The sequence below is a fragment of the Rhamphochromis longiceps genome, linkage group LG13, assembly GCF_057381845.1.
Source record: "Rhamphochromis longiceps isolate RC_006_pf linkage group LG13, R_longiceps_female_GT1.1, whole genome shotgun sequence".
NCBI classification, from domain to species: Eukaryota; Metazoa; Chordata; class Actinopteri; order Cichliformes; family Cichlidae; genus Rhamphochromis; species Rhamphochromis longiceps.
In genome coordinates, this window is record NC_140569.1 from 16,514,912 (window position 1) to 16,534,632 (window position 19,721).

Below are 19,721 nucleotides of genomic sequence, written 5' to 3' on the forward strand. Positions count from 1 at the left end.
ATGGGAGGCGTATCAACCTCCAGCGCGAGAGGAATCAGAACTAGCACAGCAGGGGCTGTCTGTCTAGATCTGAACTCACAGCTCCTCCTGCCGCAGCACTCGCCACCAACTCTGCCTGACAACCTCGACTCTGGTGTGAGGGGGAGGACAGCGGAGTGAAACAGCTCAGCTGAGTTTCAGGAGGAGGATGGGGCCTGAGCTGTTCTTGTTGTTGTTTAGGGTTGGATGAGGACAAGAACTGGGAAGCGAGGGAGAGAGAAGAGCAGCTGCAGCAGTGATGGGGCTTTAGCACACCAAGAGACAGACGTCTGTCAGACTGTCCTCAGCGAGATGACGGACCGGCGTACTCCTCTTTTTAGGCCAGCAGTGGTTCAGGCTGTTCAGTGCTTACCTGGCTGCATGAAAAAAACACGACACAGAAAAGGGCATAACAGCTTGCTCTGTGCCAGCGGCTTTCCCCAAACCAAAACAACACCCTGCTAGCAGAGCTACCACAAGCTCAGCGCTCAATGACTAGCTCAGAGCCTTTGAAGTCAGGTTTACGACAAGCTCCATTACAGCAAAAGCTGAGGAGTACATAAAACAAACTACAATTAGTGCGTTTATTAAGCCAGACGTGTTAAATCCGCCTATTACAGGCTTATCGGTGACGCCAAGGAAAGTAAACGAGGGGGATTTTAGACGTGAGCAGTGTCAGTTACTTCAAATTGTATTCACTTGAAATGAGCTGACGTTTCAAAAAACAGAGCCTTTCCAAGATTTGGTGTCGTGCAAAAGAGCCGAGGCGATCTGAGCCTGTTCAGATGGAGGTTATTATGAAAGGTGCGCAGGAGTTTAGGAGGGAACGCGGGAATAAGGGGGTGGAGGTGGGAGGTTCAACAATGGGTAAAGAGAAATTGCAAAAAATCACAAGCTAAGAAGCTCCATCATTCACTGAGTCACTCTAAGGCATGGTGTCATATGGATGTTTTCAGATATAAAGCATCACACCCACGTAGCATAAATGAATATGCCCACAGCCAGCCAGCTAGCCAACCAGTCTATGAGCTCTTGTAGACGATTAATCACAGGCAGAGGCGGTAGCCCTGGGTTATGTCTGTCTGTATATATGTGTGTCTATGAGGAGTCTCCTGAAAGCTGACAGTCAAAGAAGTATTTAAGCAAAACCACAACAAGAGTAGGCAAACGTCAAGAGTCAGGAACGTGAAGTAAGGGAACACAGGACCAGGAGAAGAAGGGAGGGGGGCTGTTATGTTGCTAGTCGCTTTGAAGTCTGTTCCTGTGTTAGCTGCCAGATTTGCCTCCCCCTCTCTCTCTCGCTCTATGACCCTGTGCAACTTGATCTGTGTGACTGGAGCTAATGGCCAGAAAAACTGATGCCCAAATAAGGTGCTGAGGGGAGAAAGTAATGCAGGAAGGATGAGGAAATGTACATTCTTCTGTCTTTGCCTCTAAAAACTGTGTCTGCAAAGGAGTAAAACAAGGAGGAGGAGAGAGGGCTTCTACACACTGCTCTGCATACACACCTGTTTGATGCACTGCAGCCTGTCATTGGTCTGCTGGATGTGCCGGTCCATTGATGGTAACGTGTTCATCTTGACGTCTCTATCGGGACTCCATTAAAGAGCTCTTTTACTCTGTAAAAGAAGAGGATGGGGAGAAGTACAACTGTTACAACAGGTTTCTGTCAGGTCCCCCAGTGCGTGCAGAGTTTGCAGGCTGTAAATTTCAAACAGTAGCTCAAGAAATGTTTCAAACTGAGAAGCCAGCTTGTTTACGCGCTGACTCACTGAAGGGTTTGATCAGCCTCGAGCGCATATTTTTGGCAAATGCACGAAACTGAGATGTCCTGCAGCAGCAGCATTAATGACAAACGGAAACATGATGAAACTGAAAGGAAACTGTTGCAGCTTTTTTGCTAACTATGTGAGAAAAGTCTCACACTGCAAAAGAGAAAAGACAGCTGTTAGCAACCCTCAGAGCTGAAGTTATCATTGTGCCGTGGACAAACAAATCAAACAGAAGATAAGGTTCTTCTTTTTCTCTTTTTCTTTGCAACAACATGAACAATTGCCACCGTGCGTTCACTTTTCTGAGCATCTCAGAGAAATATGCTGAGATTTGGATTAATGGGTATCGTGCTGATTTGCCAGCGAAGCCCCCGTCCCTCACCATCCCTCTGTGTTTATCTCTATCAGTATTGGTCCGCTTCACATTCCTCCACACAAAAGGCCAACAGAGAAACCACAGGTGGTGGTGGAAAGCTGCTCAGCACTGATAAAGGGTCCCCCAAGATCCCCTGCTGCGAGAAACAGAGCGAAAGAACAAACACGATCGAAACACAGTGCTCAGCCTGAGAGTTTTCATCTGTAGCGCTCAGTCTTGTGCACCTATCTTAGAAAGAGCACAGCAATATGCACACACACTCTCTTTTACACACGCGCGCGCACACACTCTCGCACTTAAGAGCATGTAAACACAAAAGCTTGAATGCTTCACTTTGATTAAACGTAAAGGTAAAACTTCAAAGCAACACTTTAAGAATAAGACTGTATTACTAATCCTCCGAGCTTAAGCATTACCAGATTAGAGTTACACAGAGTGCACTTACAAAGTCTTGAACATCACCAATACACTGCTTGCATGAGTAACAAGGAATTCTGGAGCAAATGTTGTGAAATGCCTGGCAGGGAAATGTCTCATCGCGCTGCACGGTGTGGGCGCTGACTGTCCTGAGGAAACTGCTAAATCCGTAGAGTGCGAGCCACAAAGTCACTCTGACTGTGCAAAACTTGACCCCTAACTTTGTGTGGCCTAATTCTGCCATGCTGCTGTGCCTCCCAGCGTCCAGCAGATGTCTCCCTCTCCTGCTGCTAACCAGCATGTCTCTTTTTATACACTACACCTGGAGTAAGTGGTCCAGAGAGGCCTCCTTTAAGCCCTGACAAGTGCTACAAATCCCCCTTCAGCAAGCAGGCAGCTCCACAGACCGCTAACAGGGCACGCTTCAGCCCAGCGCTGGCCGTCTGACCTTGTGGCTATTGATTAACTGTTTCTCCTCCAGCTCCCCTTCCTGCTGTCCCAACACATCAAGACTAGAAAGAAAAGAGGAGGGCCGGGGGCTTTGGGGTGGAGATAGCTACATATTTTAACCATCTTTCCCTCCTTCCCTCTGTTGCACTTTCACAAGGTCCAACACACACACACACACCCCTCCCCATCAACATACAGCTCTTTTGTTAGTCGATGAAAAGATGGGCCCTGAGGTTCTGAAAGGAAAATGAGGTGGAAATGTGACTGGTTGGCCAGGCTGCGCTCAGTCAGCGGCATTGTAACTGAGACTAGAAGCCAATTCACCTGACTGACCGACCGTCCGCGCTGTCAGACCACCCAGCAGCACACGCCCGTGTAATGTGTTGCGTAACAGATGATGCTCCATTGTAGACGGAGCAGAACATCTCCCAGTTGCCCCACATCCTCACTCCTCCTCCTGTACTTTCAAAACGAAACACGCTAATCTGTTATCTGATCACTGGGAGGGGAAGCTAAATGTTTTACCGCAAAATGTTGAAATCTCTGCTCTCAGTTTTCCACAGATTCACTGATTAGGCTGGAAAAAAAAACCTTATGTGTGTGTCTTAGTGTAGCAGCTGACTTTTTCCCCCCTCCTTTCCAGAGTTATATTTTTCTGTTTTTGGGCAACTTCCATCATTGTTTGAGCATGCACAAGCCACAGACAGACCTGCTTAATCTTTATTGTCTTCCCAACATCTTAATCAGCAACAGTCAGCACTGCTTACCCGAGGTGCAAAGGAAAGCATTACACATCCAATTACGATGTGCATATTACGACCTCTCTACAAAAAAGCAGTGGGAGGATGCTGCTATGAATCAGTGCAGAGTAAGAGCAAAATATAAGCAGTGCTAACATCCAAGGAAGCTTGTGTTCTTTTTTTTTGTTGTTTCCCTCCTTCTCTTTCTGTTTCTGAGCGAAAACGAGCTGGGAGAAACGGGGCAAGAAATAAGCAATCCTAAACAAAAGCGCAGTGATATGAAAGGCCCTGAAGAATGGCAGGAAGAGGGAAAGAAGGGCTAGGCTCGGTGGAGAGAAGAGACGGAGAGAAACAAAAAAAAGAGTGTTGAAATGATCTCTTCATTATCAACAGCAGCAGCACGCACGTGCACAGACACAGCGTACGATCGCTCATAGCGCGAGTGATTTCTCATTTCAGACAAATGACTACCACCTTTGTCAAGTGCAGCGAGCTTTGTGAATGTGATCGGTCGTTACACGGAGGCAGCTGTGCAGGAGCTTGTGACACATCGCAGTGCTATGCATTGCATGGGAATACATTAGGAGCAGGGTTGGATGATATGGTTGCAATCAGCGCCTTGATAGGTCAATCACAGTATTCTCCAAAATCAATGCGCAAGCAGTGAGATGCTAATGAATGCAAAATTACCTGTGCAGACATCAGCTGACGTTACAAACTAAAACTGTAGAAGCTGTGTGCTGTGCACTGATGAAAGAACGGGCCCCTTTGCTCCCTCGAGGGCCAATCTGACACTCACTTAAATAATCTGTTCACACACACTTAAAAAACAACTAAACGTGCTAAAAGCACATTTAAATATGTTATAGGTTCATAGCGTGCCAGTAATACATAATAATAGGTCCAAAGTTAGCTTTAACTCTGTGGTCACAGAGCATTACTCATAATCCCATATGACTTTTTGATGACTTGCTCATCATCTTTACAAAGGCTGCATTGTTTCTGTCAGTCACTGCAGGTCGGCAGTTGGGTCCTTACAATTCGCTTTTGTACTTTAGACAAAAGGATGTAAATGAGATGACGAATGAAAAGATTCATGTGCAAAATAAACTCTTTGTGGGAGTATAGCAGGACCTTATAATTTATTTTATTAGTTCTTAATTATAGCCTGTTGATAAATAATAGCGATGTAAAATTATCTGCCTTATTGAGGACCCAAACTTGTGCAGCTACGCAAGCTGTAAGTGCAACATGCTGTCGCCGCTTCCTTGAAATTTCTTTAACGGTTTTTAAAGTTGAAGTCGGAAAAGGTTTCACGGTGCCTCGGGACGGGTCTATTTCAAAATAATGAAGGGCTTTTACATAACCACGTGGAAAATTATATACTGCTTTAATGCTGAATCTATGCTGTAGGTGAAGTGCAGAGGGGAGTTCTGAACAATGACAAAAAAAGAGCAATCTGATGAAGTCTGACCAGTGATCAACTTCATTTTGAAAAGGAGAACTCAGTTCTCTGGACTCAGCGGGGGATCTTCACTCCTCCTCTTCATCTTCAGTCATATGGCCACAGATTTTCTTTTCGCTCTCCTCTCCTACAGCCCCCCAAGACATCATTAGAGCCACCCAGCATGCGAGTCCCTTACATCACCTTCCATTTTCCATTCTATCATTTTCTTCTCCCCATCCCTCATATCTCAACCCTCCTGCCACTCTTCTTTCCTCCCTCACTCCCTCCCTCCCTCCTCCTTCCCGGGGCCCCGTGTGGGAGCTGCCATAACAGGAGGTGGAATGGATTCATTTGCTCTAATGTGGTTTGGGCTGCAGCGTGGCACGGCACAGAGCGACACTTTATCCCAGTGCACTGAGCTTCTCTCCCTCTCTTTCTCTCCCTGTGTGCAGTTCATGTGTTTTCAAACAGGCCAATCAACACCACTCAGCTGTGATGGCCTCTCTTTACCTCTCCCTCCCACAATCTCTGCTCTCAGTATGTCTGTAAAAAAGCCACCAGCCATTTCTCTCTCTCTCACACATACACGTTATTATCTTTAGTGGCAAACTCACAATGCCATACAGCAGCTATTTTCTTTATATTCTCCAGTCCACTCCATTTTGTTGTCAGCTTTCTTCATTTTTTTCTTTACAAACCTCCTTGCATCTTCATATCTTTGTTTTTCTGCCTTGTTTCTGTCTATTTTGTTGACTCCCTGCTAATCCTCTCCTCCGCTAATCTCTACCCTTCTCCTTTTCCCTCTCAGCAAAGCCAACTATTAGTCATATCGCTCCCTCTGGGCTTTATAAAACTCAAACCCTCTACACCATCACAACCACCAGCCTCTATAAAAATGTGAAACGACTTGTCCCAGGGGTGGAAAAAATAAACTCTAAATGTTGCTGTTTGTTTATCTTCTGTTTTAATGTGACAACCACAGGAGCACCGGGCAGCTATGTGACACCCAACACTGCAATGCAAACAGCTGTGATGTGGGGATATGCGAGCGGCTCTGCTGCCGTCTATAAATATGGAGCTTCTGTTGTGGAATATTACAGGTATGCACCACCAGATACCCCCGGGAACAGACGATTATTTCACCACTCTATATGTAAGTTCAAAAACGGAGCACCATGTGCTAAGTGAACGGAGAACTGAATCCTATAATCTTTTAAGTTAATTTTAATTAACACAGTCATGGTGAGGACAGCTGTTACAATTAGTTACCTTTTAAATTTATTTTTAGATTAGATTTATTTTTCTGTTTATAAGGTGAAAAATAACTTTTCATGAGTTGCAGTACTGTGCAAAGGTCTCAAGCCATTTATATATTGATTGGAAAATAGGAAATAGGCACAGCAGTTTATTGAAACACTGGCAAACATACACGGAGATTGAATTTGTACACTTCTAACAGGCTTGAAAGTCAATATTTGTTATGATCACCTTTATTCTTCAACACAACCTGAACTCTTTTAGGTACGATTTCACTCCATAAGACTTTTCTCTCTGCTTCCTGCTTATGAATGACAGCCATCCTTCCACTGAGACCATTTCTGATGAGGCTTCTGTCAACAGTAGATTAATCAACTCAAGGACCAGATGATCTCAGGTCCTGTGTCAAGTCTTTGCTCGATTTGACTTGAAGGTACTTTTTTTTTTTTTTTTTAGACCTGCCACTTCTTCTTTTCTCCTCTATTTGTCCAGTTTCCTCAATTTTGTTAAATGCAGAGATATGCCAAGTTTTGAGAATCACCAAAAATAGTGTATTTGGTGTTTTTTTGTAACAAAATGCCTAGAGAAACAATTTAATTTTTTTCTCAGAAGCTGTGTCTTATATGTAGCCACAACACTGGTTCACCCCTTGAGTTGGGTGCTGTTCTTATGCTTGAATGATTCATCGGTCAGTGTTAAAAATGGTCAGGTACAAGGACCAGCAAATGACCAAAGAAAAACTTTGGAAGACCTTCAGAAAGCCTGGAGGTTTGATACTGTCTTTAAAAAAAAAATCACAAAAAATGACTTCTTGGAAGCCAAAAAAAGACCTCAAGACCTCTGCACAGCACAAAGCACTAAAGCAGTGTCGACAGGTGGTTAAACTTATGATTATTTCAGCTCTACCAGGACAAGTTTAGAAATATAAGTAACACAAAGCCAGTAGTGAGATAATTCTACAAAGCTTTGCTATCTTTAATGTTTTACCACTTTCAGAACCAACTAGGAAAACAAAATATTTAATGAAATGTTCTGTATTATCAATGGGTCAAATATAGTTTTGTCTGTGAAAGATATTCCCCCGCTGAGAGAAATTCACAGATAATTATCCACTGACTTTGTAGTTCCATTCAGCTTTGTGGAGCTTGTGAGCTTCTTAGCTCTCTAACGTTTCAGCCACATCAGAAATCTATTTTCAGGGGAAAAGTTCTGATAAATTCTCTATGCATCACCTGTAAACAAAGAGAAACCTGGAGAGGAGAGTTTCGAGGCTCCCTGGGGAGTTAGTATGCAACAAAATGGCCAAAGACATTTATTTATGAGGAAGATCCAGGTGTTACTAAAGGACAAGATCAGAGAGGCTAAGGACAATTACAGGAGGAAGCTGGAGTGGAAACTCCAGCAGAACAGCATGAGAGAGGTGTGGAGGGGCATGAAGACCATCACTGGATTCAGGCCAACCAACAGCAGGGGAGCTGAGGGAGGTGAGAATAGAGCCGACGAGTTGAATCTGTTTTTCAATAGATTCGACACCACAGTGTCTGCTCCCACCCCCACAACCTCACCTGCAGTCAGCCTGGAATCCAGAGCCACACCACTGTGCCAGCCTCTCTCTTCACATGTTGCCTCCTGTGAGATTCCTGACACCCCTCCCCCACCCATCACCTTCACTCAATACCAGGTTGAGATGCAAATGAGGAGACTTCACTCAGGCAAGTCTGCTGGACCAGACGGAGTGAGTCCCCTTGTCCTCAAGACCTGTGCCCCCCAGCTGTGTGGAGTCTTTCATAAACTGTTTATGCTGAGTCTGAGTCTGCAGAGGGTCCCGGTGATGTGGAAGACATCATGCCTCGTTCCTGTACCAAAGACGCCTCGTCCCAGTGGCCCCCAGGATTACAGGCCCGTGGCACTGACCTCCCACATCATGAAGACCCTGGAAAGGCTCATCCTGGACCAGCTGCGACCCATAGTAAGACCACATCTGGATCCCCTTCAGTTCGCTTATCAGCCTCGTCTCGGAACAGAGGACGCCATCATCTACCTGCTCAATCGTGTCTACACCCATCTGGACCAGCCGGCGAGCACTGTGAGGGTCATGTTTTTTGACTTTTCCAGTGCTTTCAACACCATCAGGCCGACCCTCCTGGGTGATAAGTTAGCAGCAATGCAGGTGGATGCTTCTCTGGTGTCCTGGATTGTTGATTACCTGACAGGAAGACCACAATATGTACGTCTCCCACAGTGTGTGTCTGACAAGGTGATTAGCAACACAGGGGCACCACAGGGGACTGTCCTCTCCCCCTTCCTCTTCACCCTCTACACCACAGACTTCAGCCACTGCACAGAGACCTGCCATCTTCAGAAGTTTTCTGATGACTCTGCGGTGGTTGGATGCATCAGCAGGGATGATGAGACAGAGTACCGGGCTGTGGTCGACTCCTTTGTCACGTGGTGTGAGCAGAATCATCTGCAGCTCAACATGGCAAAGACCAAGGAACTGATCGTGGACTTCAGGAAGACCAGGAAACACTTGACCCCTGTTTCAATCCAGGGTGTCAGTGTTGACATTGTGGAGGACTATAAATACCTTGGAGTACACATTGACAATAAACTGGACTGGGCTAAAAACACCACAGCACTTTACAGGAAGGGCCAGAGTCGTCTCTATTTTTTGAGGCGACTGAGGTCCTTCAGCATCTGCCAGAAAATGCTGAGGATTTTCTATGAGTCTGTTGTGGCCAGTGCGATCCTCTATGCTGTTGCATGCTGGGGGAGCAGGCTGAGGGTCGCAGATGCCAACAGACTTAATAAACTGATCCGTAAGGCCAGCAATGTTGTGGGGATGGAGCTGGACTCCCTCAAGGTGGTGTCGGAGAGGCGGATGCTGTCCAAGATAAAGACAATGTTGGATAACACCTCCCACCCACTCCATGACATGCTGGTCAGTCACAGGAGCTCGTTCAGTGAGAGACTGAGATTACCGAAAAGCACCACTGAACGACACAGGAAATCATTCCTGCCTGTGGCCATCTCCCTGTACAACGCATCCACTTAACACACTGTTTGCTGCTACAACTACACATGTTTCTTTTCCAAATATTTATTTATAAGTGACTTATGTATGTATGTATGTATGTATATGTATATATTGTACTATTCTTAGTTAGCGTATTGTCTGTCTTGTCTTAATGTTGGTTTAAAATGGAGCACTGTAACAAAAAATAATTTCCCCCAGGGATCAATAAAGTATTCTGATTCTGATTCTGATTCTGATTTGCACATGCTCTCCGTGTGCTGCATGTGCAAATAAAAGTATGTTTTGTCATACTTGCGTTTGCGCTTTGACAGCATTACAGTGGACAAATCCTGGGTTGCAAGTTGAGCTCTACCACCTGATAACTATAAAGCTAAATGCTCAATTACACCTAATCCCATATTTTAACATAATAGCACAACATTATTATCCAGGTCCAGCTAGGTTTACATTTGTATTGTCTATACTGGAATAATAAGGAAAGGCCATTTATCTAACCATGAGATACAAAAATCAGGTCATCCATGAGCAGAACAGAGCTTTGAGCATCACATGATGAATGAATGAACTCCTTATTCCATACAATGTTCCAGTTCCAGTTCCTGAGGACTAAAAATACCAAGTGGGGGAGATTGTATGTCCTGGCTGCCACATATGATTTTCCACTGTCACCAAAGGCGAGATTCTATCACTAGAGATGCAAAAGAGATGAAGCAATTGAGCATATGTGTGTGTGTATGTGTAACATTATGACAGTGTGTGTAGCCTTCAGGACTTCAGAGGCGAGTCTGAAGTTTATTAAGTGGGATAATGGAAGTTTAGTATGTTTTTAGGAATGTGTGAGAGGAGAGGAGAGGAGAGGAGAGGAGAGGAGAGGAGAGGAGAGGAGAGTGATTGACAGTGCAGTCTGACAGGCTTGTGTAAAGCTAACCTTATGGGCCTGACTCCAGCAGAGCTGTTAGCTCACACACTGCCCCCTGTGGCTGCTGAATGGGTAAACTGACAAATTCCATGTCCAGCACTGGCAAACTGCTGACCCAAATGCAATTAAACAACATCCACCAGGGTGAGTGTAACACATCAGTGTACGGTAGCATATGAATGCGCATGTGATATGTCTGTGTGAGGAGAGAGTGATGAAGTGTGTGCAGGAAGGAGAAACAGAGAGACAGGGGCAGAGGGTGAGACTTACAAAGAGTGAGTGTGATTCAATCTGCTCACTAAGCCATGAAATGGTATTGGTGTCATTAGGGAGAGCAAAAATATATCTGTGCCAGCCTGCCCTCCACTCCCCTTGTCTCAGACACTCCAAATGCACAATCTTACAAAAAAAAGCTCGCAGTCCAACCTCTTTGCACATAGTGGAACAAAATGCCCCACTGTGCTCCAGCTTCTGCTGAACATCCTTTGTTTATCCCTGTGGGCAAAGCCTTTAAACCATAAATAATATTTTTTAAATCTCCGGAAGTTAAACTATAAACATGTGGACTAACCTTTGCATGTAATTTTACATTCTAACCCATACCCACGTTGCCTTTGTATTTATTAATTTATTTTAAACACAATATGATGCTATTTTGACAAAAGAGTAATGCTAGGTCTGGCTAGCTAGCTGGCTAGGTGTGTTAGCCCTGTGCTAAGACTGGCAACCTATTCCAGGGGTACCCCCTCCCACCTATAACTAGCATATGCTCCAGCCCAACAACAACTCTGATTTTGATAAGTGGAAAAAACAGAAAGCTCGATAATATTTTTATTAATATAATTTTAGCTAGTAAAAAAAAGGCTTAAAAATTTACTTACCAGAGCGTACTTAAAGCTTCTTTTACTAGCATATTGCCAAAGAAGACATAAGTCTTTATAGTCTTTATACAAACAGGGGTGTTATAGATAAAACATTACCTAGCTTTATGGGAGGGCGGTAGTTAACAAAATTGTGCATTTTAAACAAAAAAAAATTCTAACACGGGAGCCCCCTTGCGGACATTCAAGGAACTGTAGTTTTTGCCACCTTTACAAGTGCAAATTTTTTCAGCTCCAAAATAAAACCACAGTAATAACAGTACAGTACAGAGTACCAAGTACTCCCTTTCTCATTCAGTTACCACAAATCATTAACATTACTAATTACTAAAGGTCCTGTCTTCATCAAAAGCCTTTTTTTAGGTAAAAAGGCATTTTTTTTACCTTTAGGTATTTTGTGAAAATACCTATAAAAAAAAGAAAGAAAGAAAGAAAAGAAAAATGGGCAATTATTGGTCACTGAAGTTCACATGCCTTCATCAGATTACAGGTACTATAATTTATAATGACTTGTTCTTGGCATGTGTTGCTGCTATCCAGCAATAAATAAACAGCTAAGATATTCTAATGTTAATCTAAAAAAGCTACAGAATCCTTATTGATTTTCCGACTGCCGTGTCTATAGCCGAGCATTGCCTGGAGTCGGCACAGAATAAAGGACTTGTTCAAGGACACTCAAACAAGACTTGATGTTTACCAGTACATGCACCAGGGCCTCCCATACGAGAACAGTGTGTATCAGAGATGCAACAAACCCAAACAAATCACTTTTTCAAGCTCTGAGTGAAATCCTTTGACAGAGGATTTTTACAGAGACAGCTAAATAACCTTAGAGATAGCGAGACCTGCCTGCACGGGTAGATGGGAGAGCGCATTCATCTTGTTCTTTGAAAGTTTGCTCACTGCCGTGCGAGAGCGAGAGGAGCAAACAACACAAAACATCTGCTCGCTGTGAAAATGAAACAGCCTAATGGTGTACACAGAGCACCAGTTTCATTCACTGAAGGGACAATCCACACAGGTATTATTTGGCACAATGAGCGCAAAAAAAAAAAAAAAACCAGCACTGAAAGGCTAATGTGCTTCACTGCAGCATTTACAAAACACTCTTTCGGAGCTACAAAGCACTCCAACCGCGGTGTGCGTGTGTTTATTTGTCATCTCAAGTGCATCACATCAGCTTATCTTCACGCATGCATGTGTGCGTAACATGTGGTGATGTGTGACATAGCGGGCACGCTCATAAGCAAACGGCACCAAACCTCGAGAGGCTTTAAATGTGTGTACATTTTTTCCTATGAAAGAATCATATTCTGCTGTGACTTCGCTTGTGAGATTCAAGGTATATGTAGAAAGAGCTCAGGAGGACGTGACAAATGGATGGGAAGAAAGGGGGAGACGGAAAACACTCACACAACATATTACATGGAGCGGGAGGCAGGGTGAGGCAAGCAGGGAGAGAAGGGGGGGGGGGCTTGAAGAGCAGCAGAGAGAGAGAGGGAGATGGCGAGAGGTCATCCTTGGGTAATTTGTTTTGGTCCTCTCAGAGCGCAGACACACAGGGAGCAGGTAAACCAATTACAGTGTGACATGAATCACTAAGACCTACAGGCAGCCACACAGCTGGCCAGCCAGAGCAGCCAAACAGTCGACCGAGAGCGCGCTTGTCTCTTTCTCTAAGTGCTGGTCAATCACAAGCCGCAGCCCTCGTCCCTCCCTTTGACCACGACTGCACATCTGGAGGGAACCGATGAGAGAAAAAGACAAACATAATTTCCCCCATGCGCTGAGAAATCCCGCGAAGCTCCCGGGACTCTATCGCCAATGGATCTGGATGCTTTTGTGAAGAAAAATACCCTACCCCAGCCACATGACTGACAACCCCCCCCCCCCCCCGAAAACGCAATGCATCACGGACAACAGCGGAGAGGCATTTACCAAAAGTGATGATGGCTTCATCTGCAATAAATAAATCTATCTGACAGTCCTTTGGTTTCTCAGTTCCGTCCCATTTTTGAACCGCAAACAATAACGATAATGATACTGTTCCTTTGAAGAGGTTGTATGTCAAATCCTAATGGATGTTAAAGCCAATCCAAATACCCCAGGGGGAAGTATTTACACGACAAAGACTTAAGCTTTTACTTTAATTTCCTTAATCACCCGACGGCTGCCAAAATGATGTTGTGTCAGGCCTCAGTCATATCTATGCCAGTGGCTATAAAACAGAGGAGCAACTTGAATAAACAATCATCTAGGTCTCCTTCTCTAATCCTCGAGCTGATGCTAAACTGACAGTCGCATCAGGAAAAGCCACCCAGCATCAGAAAAGGGAAGAGAATGAAGTTGACAAGGAGAGGGATTGGACTGGATTAGATATCGCCTTGGCACTTGGTTTTATTTGATGTGGCCTTGGTGCATGTTGTAGATTCAGACGGGGTAAATATTTGATGAAGGGCGTTGGTGTTGGGCTTGCTGCTGCCAGGGGCTGTTCTCAGGGAGCAACTAATAAAGACGCCGGCGAGCAGGTTGTCGATCACCAGCGGGGGCGCCGGCTGAGTTGAAGTGGCAGGAGACTGTAATCTCAACCCGACGGTTACCCGCTCCTCGAATATGAGCCCCCTTTTTTCTCTCGACTGTGCATGCGCTCCCATGCGCAGACACACACTGTGGCACGCACCAGCGGGGCTGTGGCGAGGTTTCCTAAGTTTTTAAATCTTACCATCTTGCTGCCCCCTTGAAATTAATAAGGGCCTCCGAGCTGCTCTCCCAGAGCCACTAACTGGCCATTTGCACTGTCTGGCTCCTCTCACAAACCCTCCCCTCCTTTCCTCGGTCTTCTCTCCATCACACCCGCTGCTCTCTTTCCTCCTCTCTGTGTCTTTAACCCCACAATTTCCTATTTTCCTTCCCTCCATCTCTATTGTCTTCCTTTGATCTCCACCCTCTTCATCTCTCCTCTCTTCCCACCAAACCTCCTCCCCTCTCCTGACTCCTTGTTTCCTCCACCCCTCCCTCCCTCCACCTCCTCCTCCTCTTTTTTCCTCTCTCTCTCTTTCTCCATTCCTCTGGCCCTAAAACCAGCCCCTCGGCCGCCCGCTTGCGCTCACTCAGATGGCTGTTACCATGACAACCCCGTTCTTTCAGCTCTCGCAAAATAATGAAGACAATGTGTTTTCCATTTAGATGAGTTTTCTGGTGCAGCGGGGAGATATGGAGTGTCCATCTTGCCTCCTCTTTCACTGCGGAGGAAATGTAATAAAAAAAGAGGGTTTCTAACCTCTCTCTCTCTCTCTCTCTCTCTCCACGACACTCCCTTGTTCTGCTGCTACAGGCTTGTGCACAGGCAGGTTAGGGTGCTGGGAGCCAGATGGGTGTTAAAGCGATAATAGCAGCAAATGGTTGGAACTGTGAAAAAGCGCATCATCTAATCCTCTACATGTTAAAAAAAGCTTTACAGGTTGTTATGGTATATTGCTGATTCTTTAAAAAAAAAGAAAAAACTGCAATGAAGTCACAGGAGCTAACTTGTCAGTGACAGATTACAGAGTCCTGCTCCCTGTTGTCAAATCCAAGCTGTGACAATGACAAACTGTGAACATTTCAAGTTTTTTTGTTTTTTTTAAAGGAGTGGGGGGCTTAGCGATGATATTTTTTTTAAAGCATAATGCTCCAGTGTGGGAATAAATGCCATAAAATTGATGGAAAGAGCTTTCTTTCTTTCCTTTTCTCACTGATGCAGATTTATTAACTTCACAGAGCACACAAGGGGAGCTGCAATCCAACAACTTGTTAACGCTGAAAAGTAACATTTACGCTCCTTTAAGAGGTAATTCAGTTGGAGCATGCTGGCATTTTCACCCAGGGGTGCAACGTAAACAAAGCAAATCCTGGTTTGTTGATTTCTTTCTTTTTTCCTTGCAGTGCATTCTCCCTATTGCCAACTGTTTTGCAATAAATAAATAAAAAACATTGCATGAGTCCTGAAACCTCTATAACGCAATGTTTTGTCTCTCTAGCTCCTTGTTGTTTGTGTTTATAAGCACTGTTTGGCCTTTGCAACGCCTGAAATATAACGGTCATAAATTACAAATCTGAAGCAGCTTATACGCATAGGTCGGGTTTCTGGTTCGCACGCTCCAGACATGTGAAGCCTTCTGCTCGGGAAAGACATATATGCGAGAAAGCGAAAAATGGGAGCAGTATATGTCTGTGTGTATGTCTGTGTGTTTACAGTGGAAATAGTGAGTCTGGGACATTTTCTTTGGGTCTCTTTTCCAGTGTTTATGGAGAGTGGTGAGCAACAACACTTCCTGAGAGGAAAGCCAGCTTTCCGAGTCCAAACCCCATTCCAAGCCGCGCAGACGGGGAACGCTCTGTCTCCAATTTATGTTTTCCACCCAGCGCCGTGTAAACACGAGCACAGAAGAACTGGTGTGCGTGTGCGTGTGCAGAAGGACGGGTAGGGGGGTGTTTCAGATAATCCACACTTGCAAAACAAAGGCAGGCGAGCAGACTAATCACAGACAAATGAGCCAAAACATCTCAGAACAAAGTGATAGCCCAGCAGCTCCCAGTGTTTACCAGCTCTAACAGGCCTCTCACATGAAGCTGTGACAAGAGCACGACACAACTCGGGTCAAGCTCCATCACAATCCATCTCCTGACCTACTCATCTCTACCTGACCTGTCAACACAGTCGACAGAAGGATCCAAAAAAAGGGAAAAAAAAGAAACGAAAACTCTGCTTCTCACTTGCCGTCTCTCTGCCGGCCGCCCTCTGCTCGTTCTTAATTACATCCAGATCAGACTATTAATGAAGTCAGTCTGATTTTAACAGCGTCTACGGGGAGCGAAGGAGGGGTTTCCTCATCCAGGGAGCATATCAAATAAAATCGGGCTCTTGGCCTTGACAGGTTTTGTCGCCAATTAAAATGGCACGCTACACCGAAGTAGGGGTTAGGGCTAACTAATAATTATTTTCACTGTTGATTTTCAGTTTTTTGTTTGTTTTTTTTGTTTTTTTAAATTAAAAGCCCCCTTTTAGCATGACTGGCACTCCCTCCATTTTCACAGTTGCCTTCAGGCATTAAAAATCACAACGTCCCTCTGGCTCCCAGTACCTGGTTTTGGTGATGACATCTTCATAACGGCCTCTAAAAGCATGAAAAGTCTCGTCTAGAACCAGTGAATGTTAGAAATGTTTCTTTTTTTGTTGCTTGACAGATTACTTTAATGATTAATTGAGTATCAAAACTTTTATTGCTTAATGTTCTGTCCTTTGAGGTGATTAATAGACTAATCGTTTCAGCGCTAACGCTGTTTTCAGCACTCTGCGGGGCCAGCTAGCTTCCTTTACGGAGACGCATCAGCCATCAGCTCATCCGTTTGAAGTGCAGAGAAAGTTGTGACAGCCTGCCATGTGTGTTGAGGTATACATTTAAACAAACCGAAGCATCAGCTGCAGAAACTCCATCACATTGCCTTCTTTCTTCTCCTGTTGTGAAGTAAAACTAGCCGCGTTTGATCCTCAAAGAGTACACTGCCAGCCACGCACATACAAATGCACGAACAAATATGAGGCAGGGAAATTATACAATTCCATATGTATACAATAATGGCAGTCTTTTGATGAACAGGCTGTCAGTATGGGGGCTTTAAAGTGCTCCAGTGATGCAGTTGCTTCCCACATGCGTTTGTATTTGATGTACAGCATGTGGCGGGAAACAGCCTCCGTGCCACAGGCGCTCTGATCTTCTTAAGGCACTCCTGTCAGAAAGCACGATGGCAACGACACGCACCTTAACAGTCTCATCTACTGTGTATGTTTACACATGTGAGCCCGTGCACGTGTGTGTGTGTGTGCATGCATGCATGTGTGCCATCAGGTGTGTTCTGCGTGCGCTCAAATGTCTGCCTCTGTCTGTAATACCATTGTCCGCTGCCACCTGCAGCGCACACACACCAAATCCCGACAGATCAAAACACCGCACTCCATCAAATCCAGTGAAAAGCCTGTTTACTGATGATCTGGTGTGAAGACAACAGGCAGCTGGAGTGGGAGATAGGAAGGGAGGAAAAGAGAGGAGAAGAGAGGGAAGGCGAGGTGAGGGGTGAGAGCGGTTGAGGCGGTGAAGCTATCAGGGAGTGGCCCACTGCAGGGGCCTTTTATTATGAGCCATTGTAAAGGAACTAGGTGGGATAATTGGTCTCCTATGCCCAATGTGAAGCATGCATTTTTAATGAGCACACACTGTTGCTCATTTAATATATAAGCAAGACACACATGACACAGAAATGCTATGAAATGTTGATGTTTATATGGAGTGTTTGCTCAGGGGAGACAGAGATATTACACTTTTGCTCCATTCAGTTTGTCGTGCCAGAAAGAAAGAAATACAGATACAGACTCCGCGGCACGCTTTTTGTGTTAGATATATGTTGGCATGTGATTTGCTGTGTCTCCTGTAGCACCACAGCAGTAATTAAAAAATTTATTTCTTGTCCAAATCAATGTTCCTGAGAAAGATTCAATTAAAAATAGATCAATGAATATTATTTTTTGCTGTAAGCTTCAAGTTTTATTTTTTCCGCACATGAAGGCAAACTCAAAGGTCTGCTGTTCTTATTCCTGTTATTATAAGACAGACAGGATTATGGATTTGGTGACTGAATCTCATCAGTAACTAGTTGATCATCCCATTCAAACTCGCTGCCTGTAAGCCAGCAAATTAGATGCCAACTCTGCTCACCCAGGCGCTGCTGGAAAGTACAGTTAGGGAATAAAACACACACCAACACCAGCCAAGACTTCTGACCTGTCAAAGCACCTCGTAATGTTCGCACTGACCTCAAAGCAACAAAACGAGCAGTGCTTCGCTTTACAGCTGTGTCAGGCGGGCATTAGAGGGCTGCGCCGACCAGGAAGTTAAGAGCTTGGTGGCAGAGAGCAGAAGCACCCGAGTTTAAGTGAATTAAGAAAACTAAGTCGTGTTTAACCCCGGCACGAGTCCATCTCTCCTTGTTGGAGGGCACGCTGCCTGGGCTGCCACCTCATAATAGCATTAAACACATCCCAGATTGATGTTTGGGAGGGAGCATGCTGCAATGACTGTGAAAGGGCAGCAACCAGTAGAGGACTCCACTTGGACATGGAACAAAAAAATAGTTAGGCACAGTGCGGGGGACTAAAGAGGGGCGGCAAAGAGAGGATAGAAGACAGAGAAGAGAGGCGGCAGGTGGAGAGGGGTTTGAAAAATGAAAGCAACCCCAACCCCACACTTCTTCGGAGACCCCACAGACCTCCCCCAGTATCCTGCTCTGAAGCCCTCCATGAGATCTCCGGTCTGGATCCATCCATCAACCCTGCTCCTACTCTGGATGCATGAAGCAGCCAGCCAAAACAGAAAACCCCCTCTGTAGTAACCCATATAATGTTTATACAGCCCCACCTGCTCTCCCAATCATTGTCCATTCTCTCCCCTGGGTCCACTAACAATGAATGCACATTACATCCAGTCTCAGAAACCTTTTAGGGCCGGGTGGAGTATCAGAGATAAGGATAATTTGATACTGTTTTATACAAGATATGGGAAATAACCATTTTTGTAACACCGAAAATGCTTTTTCATTTGAATATAAGCCTGGTTAGTGAGCTACATTTATAAATTGCATGGGTGTGACCCACTGATACGCAAGTCTGCTTATTAATGGACTAATAAATTTACAGAATTTCATTCACTTTCTTAGATTCAATTCAAATCACAAGAGCAGCCTCAAAGCTCTTTATACTGTAAGGTGGAGACCCTAAAACAATACAGAGAAACCCCAATAATCAGACGAGCTTCTATGAGCAAGCACTCGGTGACAGTGGGGGAAAAAACTCCCTTTTAACAGGAAGAAACCTCCTGCCGAAACAAGCTGAAGGAAGGGCAGGCATCTGCCACGACCTGTTGGGAATAAGGGGAGGAAGACAGGACAAAAGACACACTAGGCTGCACCATGCAAGCCAGACATATTATTCCTGCATCCAAAAGCGCCAACATCACAAACACAATGGAGATGTCTGGTTCAATGGGTGGAATTAGTGGAGGTGAAGCCTAGTAGACACCTGCCAGCTTTAGCTCCCTGTGTCAATACACCTCTATGCCAAAGCAGCCACACCCCTGACTTTAAAGCTTTAAAGCTACCCCGTCATACAGTTTTTAAAAAGGAGGAAACAGAGGTTCAAACTGTAAACATGCTTTTTAGTTCATTTGAACGTAACACTCTGTGGGGACTGACTTGCTTTTCGAGTCAACCTCAAGTGGCCATTAAAGGAACTGCAGCCCTTAGCGATTTAGAGGTTGCAGCTTGGTTTTCTACTGGCCGTACCATTGTTAAATAGTGAGTGTGTGGCCACACATGA

The 19,721-nt window shown here is 44.9% G+C and overlaps 1 protein-coding gene across 4 annotated transcripts in view; it reads right to left on the reverse strand.

Moving 5' to 3' along the window:
• Positions 1-19,721, reverse strand: part of zmiz1a (zinc finger, MIZ-type containing 1a) — a 111,289-nt gene that overhangs the window by 32,628 nt on the left and 58,940 nt on the right. For 3 of the 4 annotated variants that reach the window (XM_085428005.1, XM_085428008.1, XM_085428004.1), the window contains one exon: positions 1,527-1,637. In XM_085428005.1, the coding sequence (XP_085284131.1) occupies positions 1,527-1,595 (69 nt within the window). In that variant the 5' untranslated portion in view covers positions 1,596-1,637. Of the gene's footprint in view, positions 1-1,526; positions 1,638-2,611; positions 2,633-19,721 lie in introns of those variants that run through there. The other variant, XM_085428007.1, reaches the window with a different exon arrangement.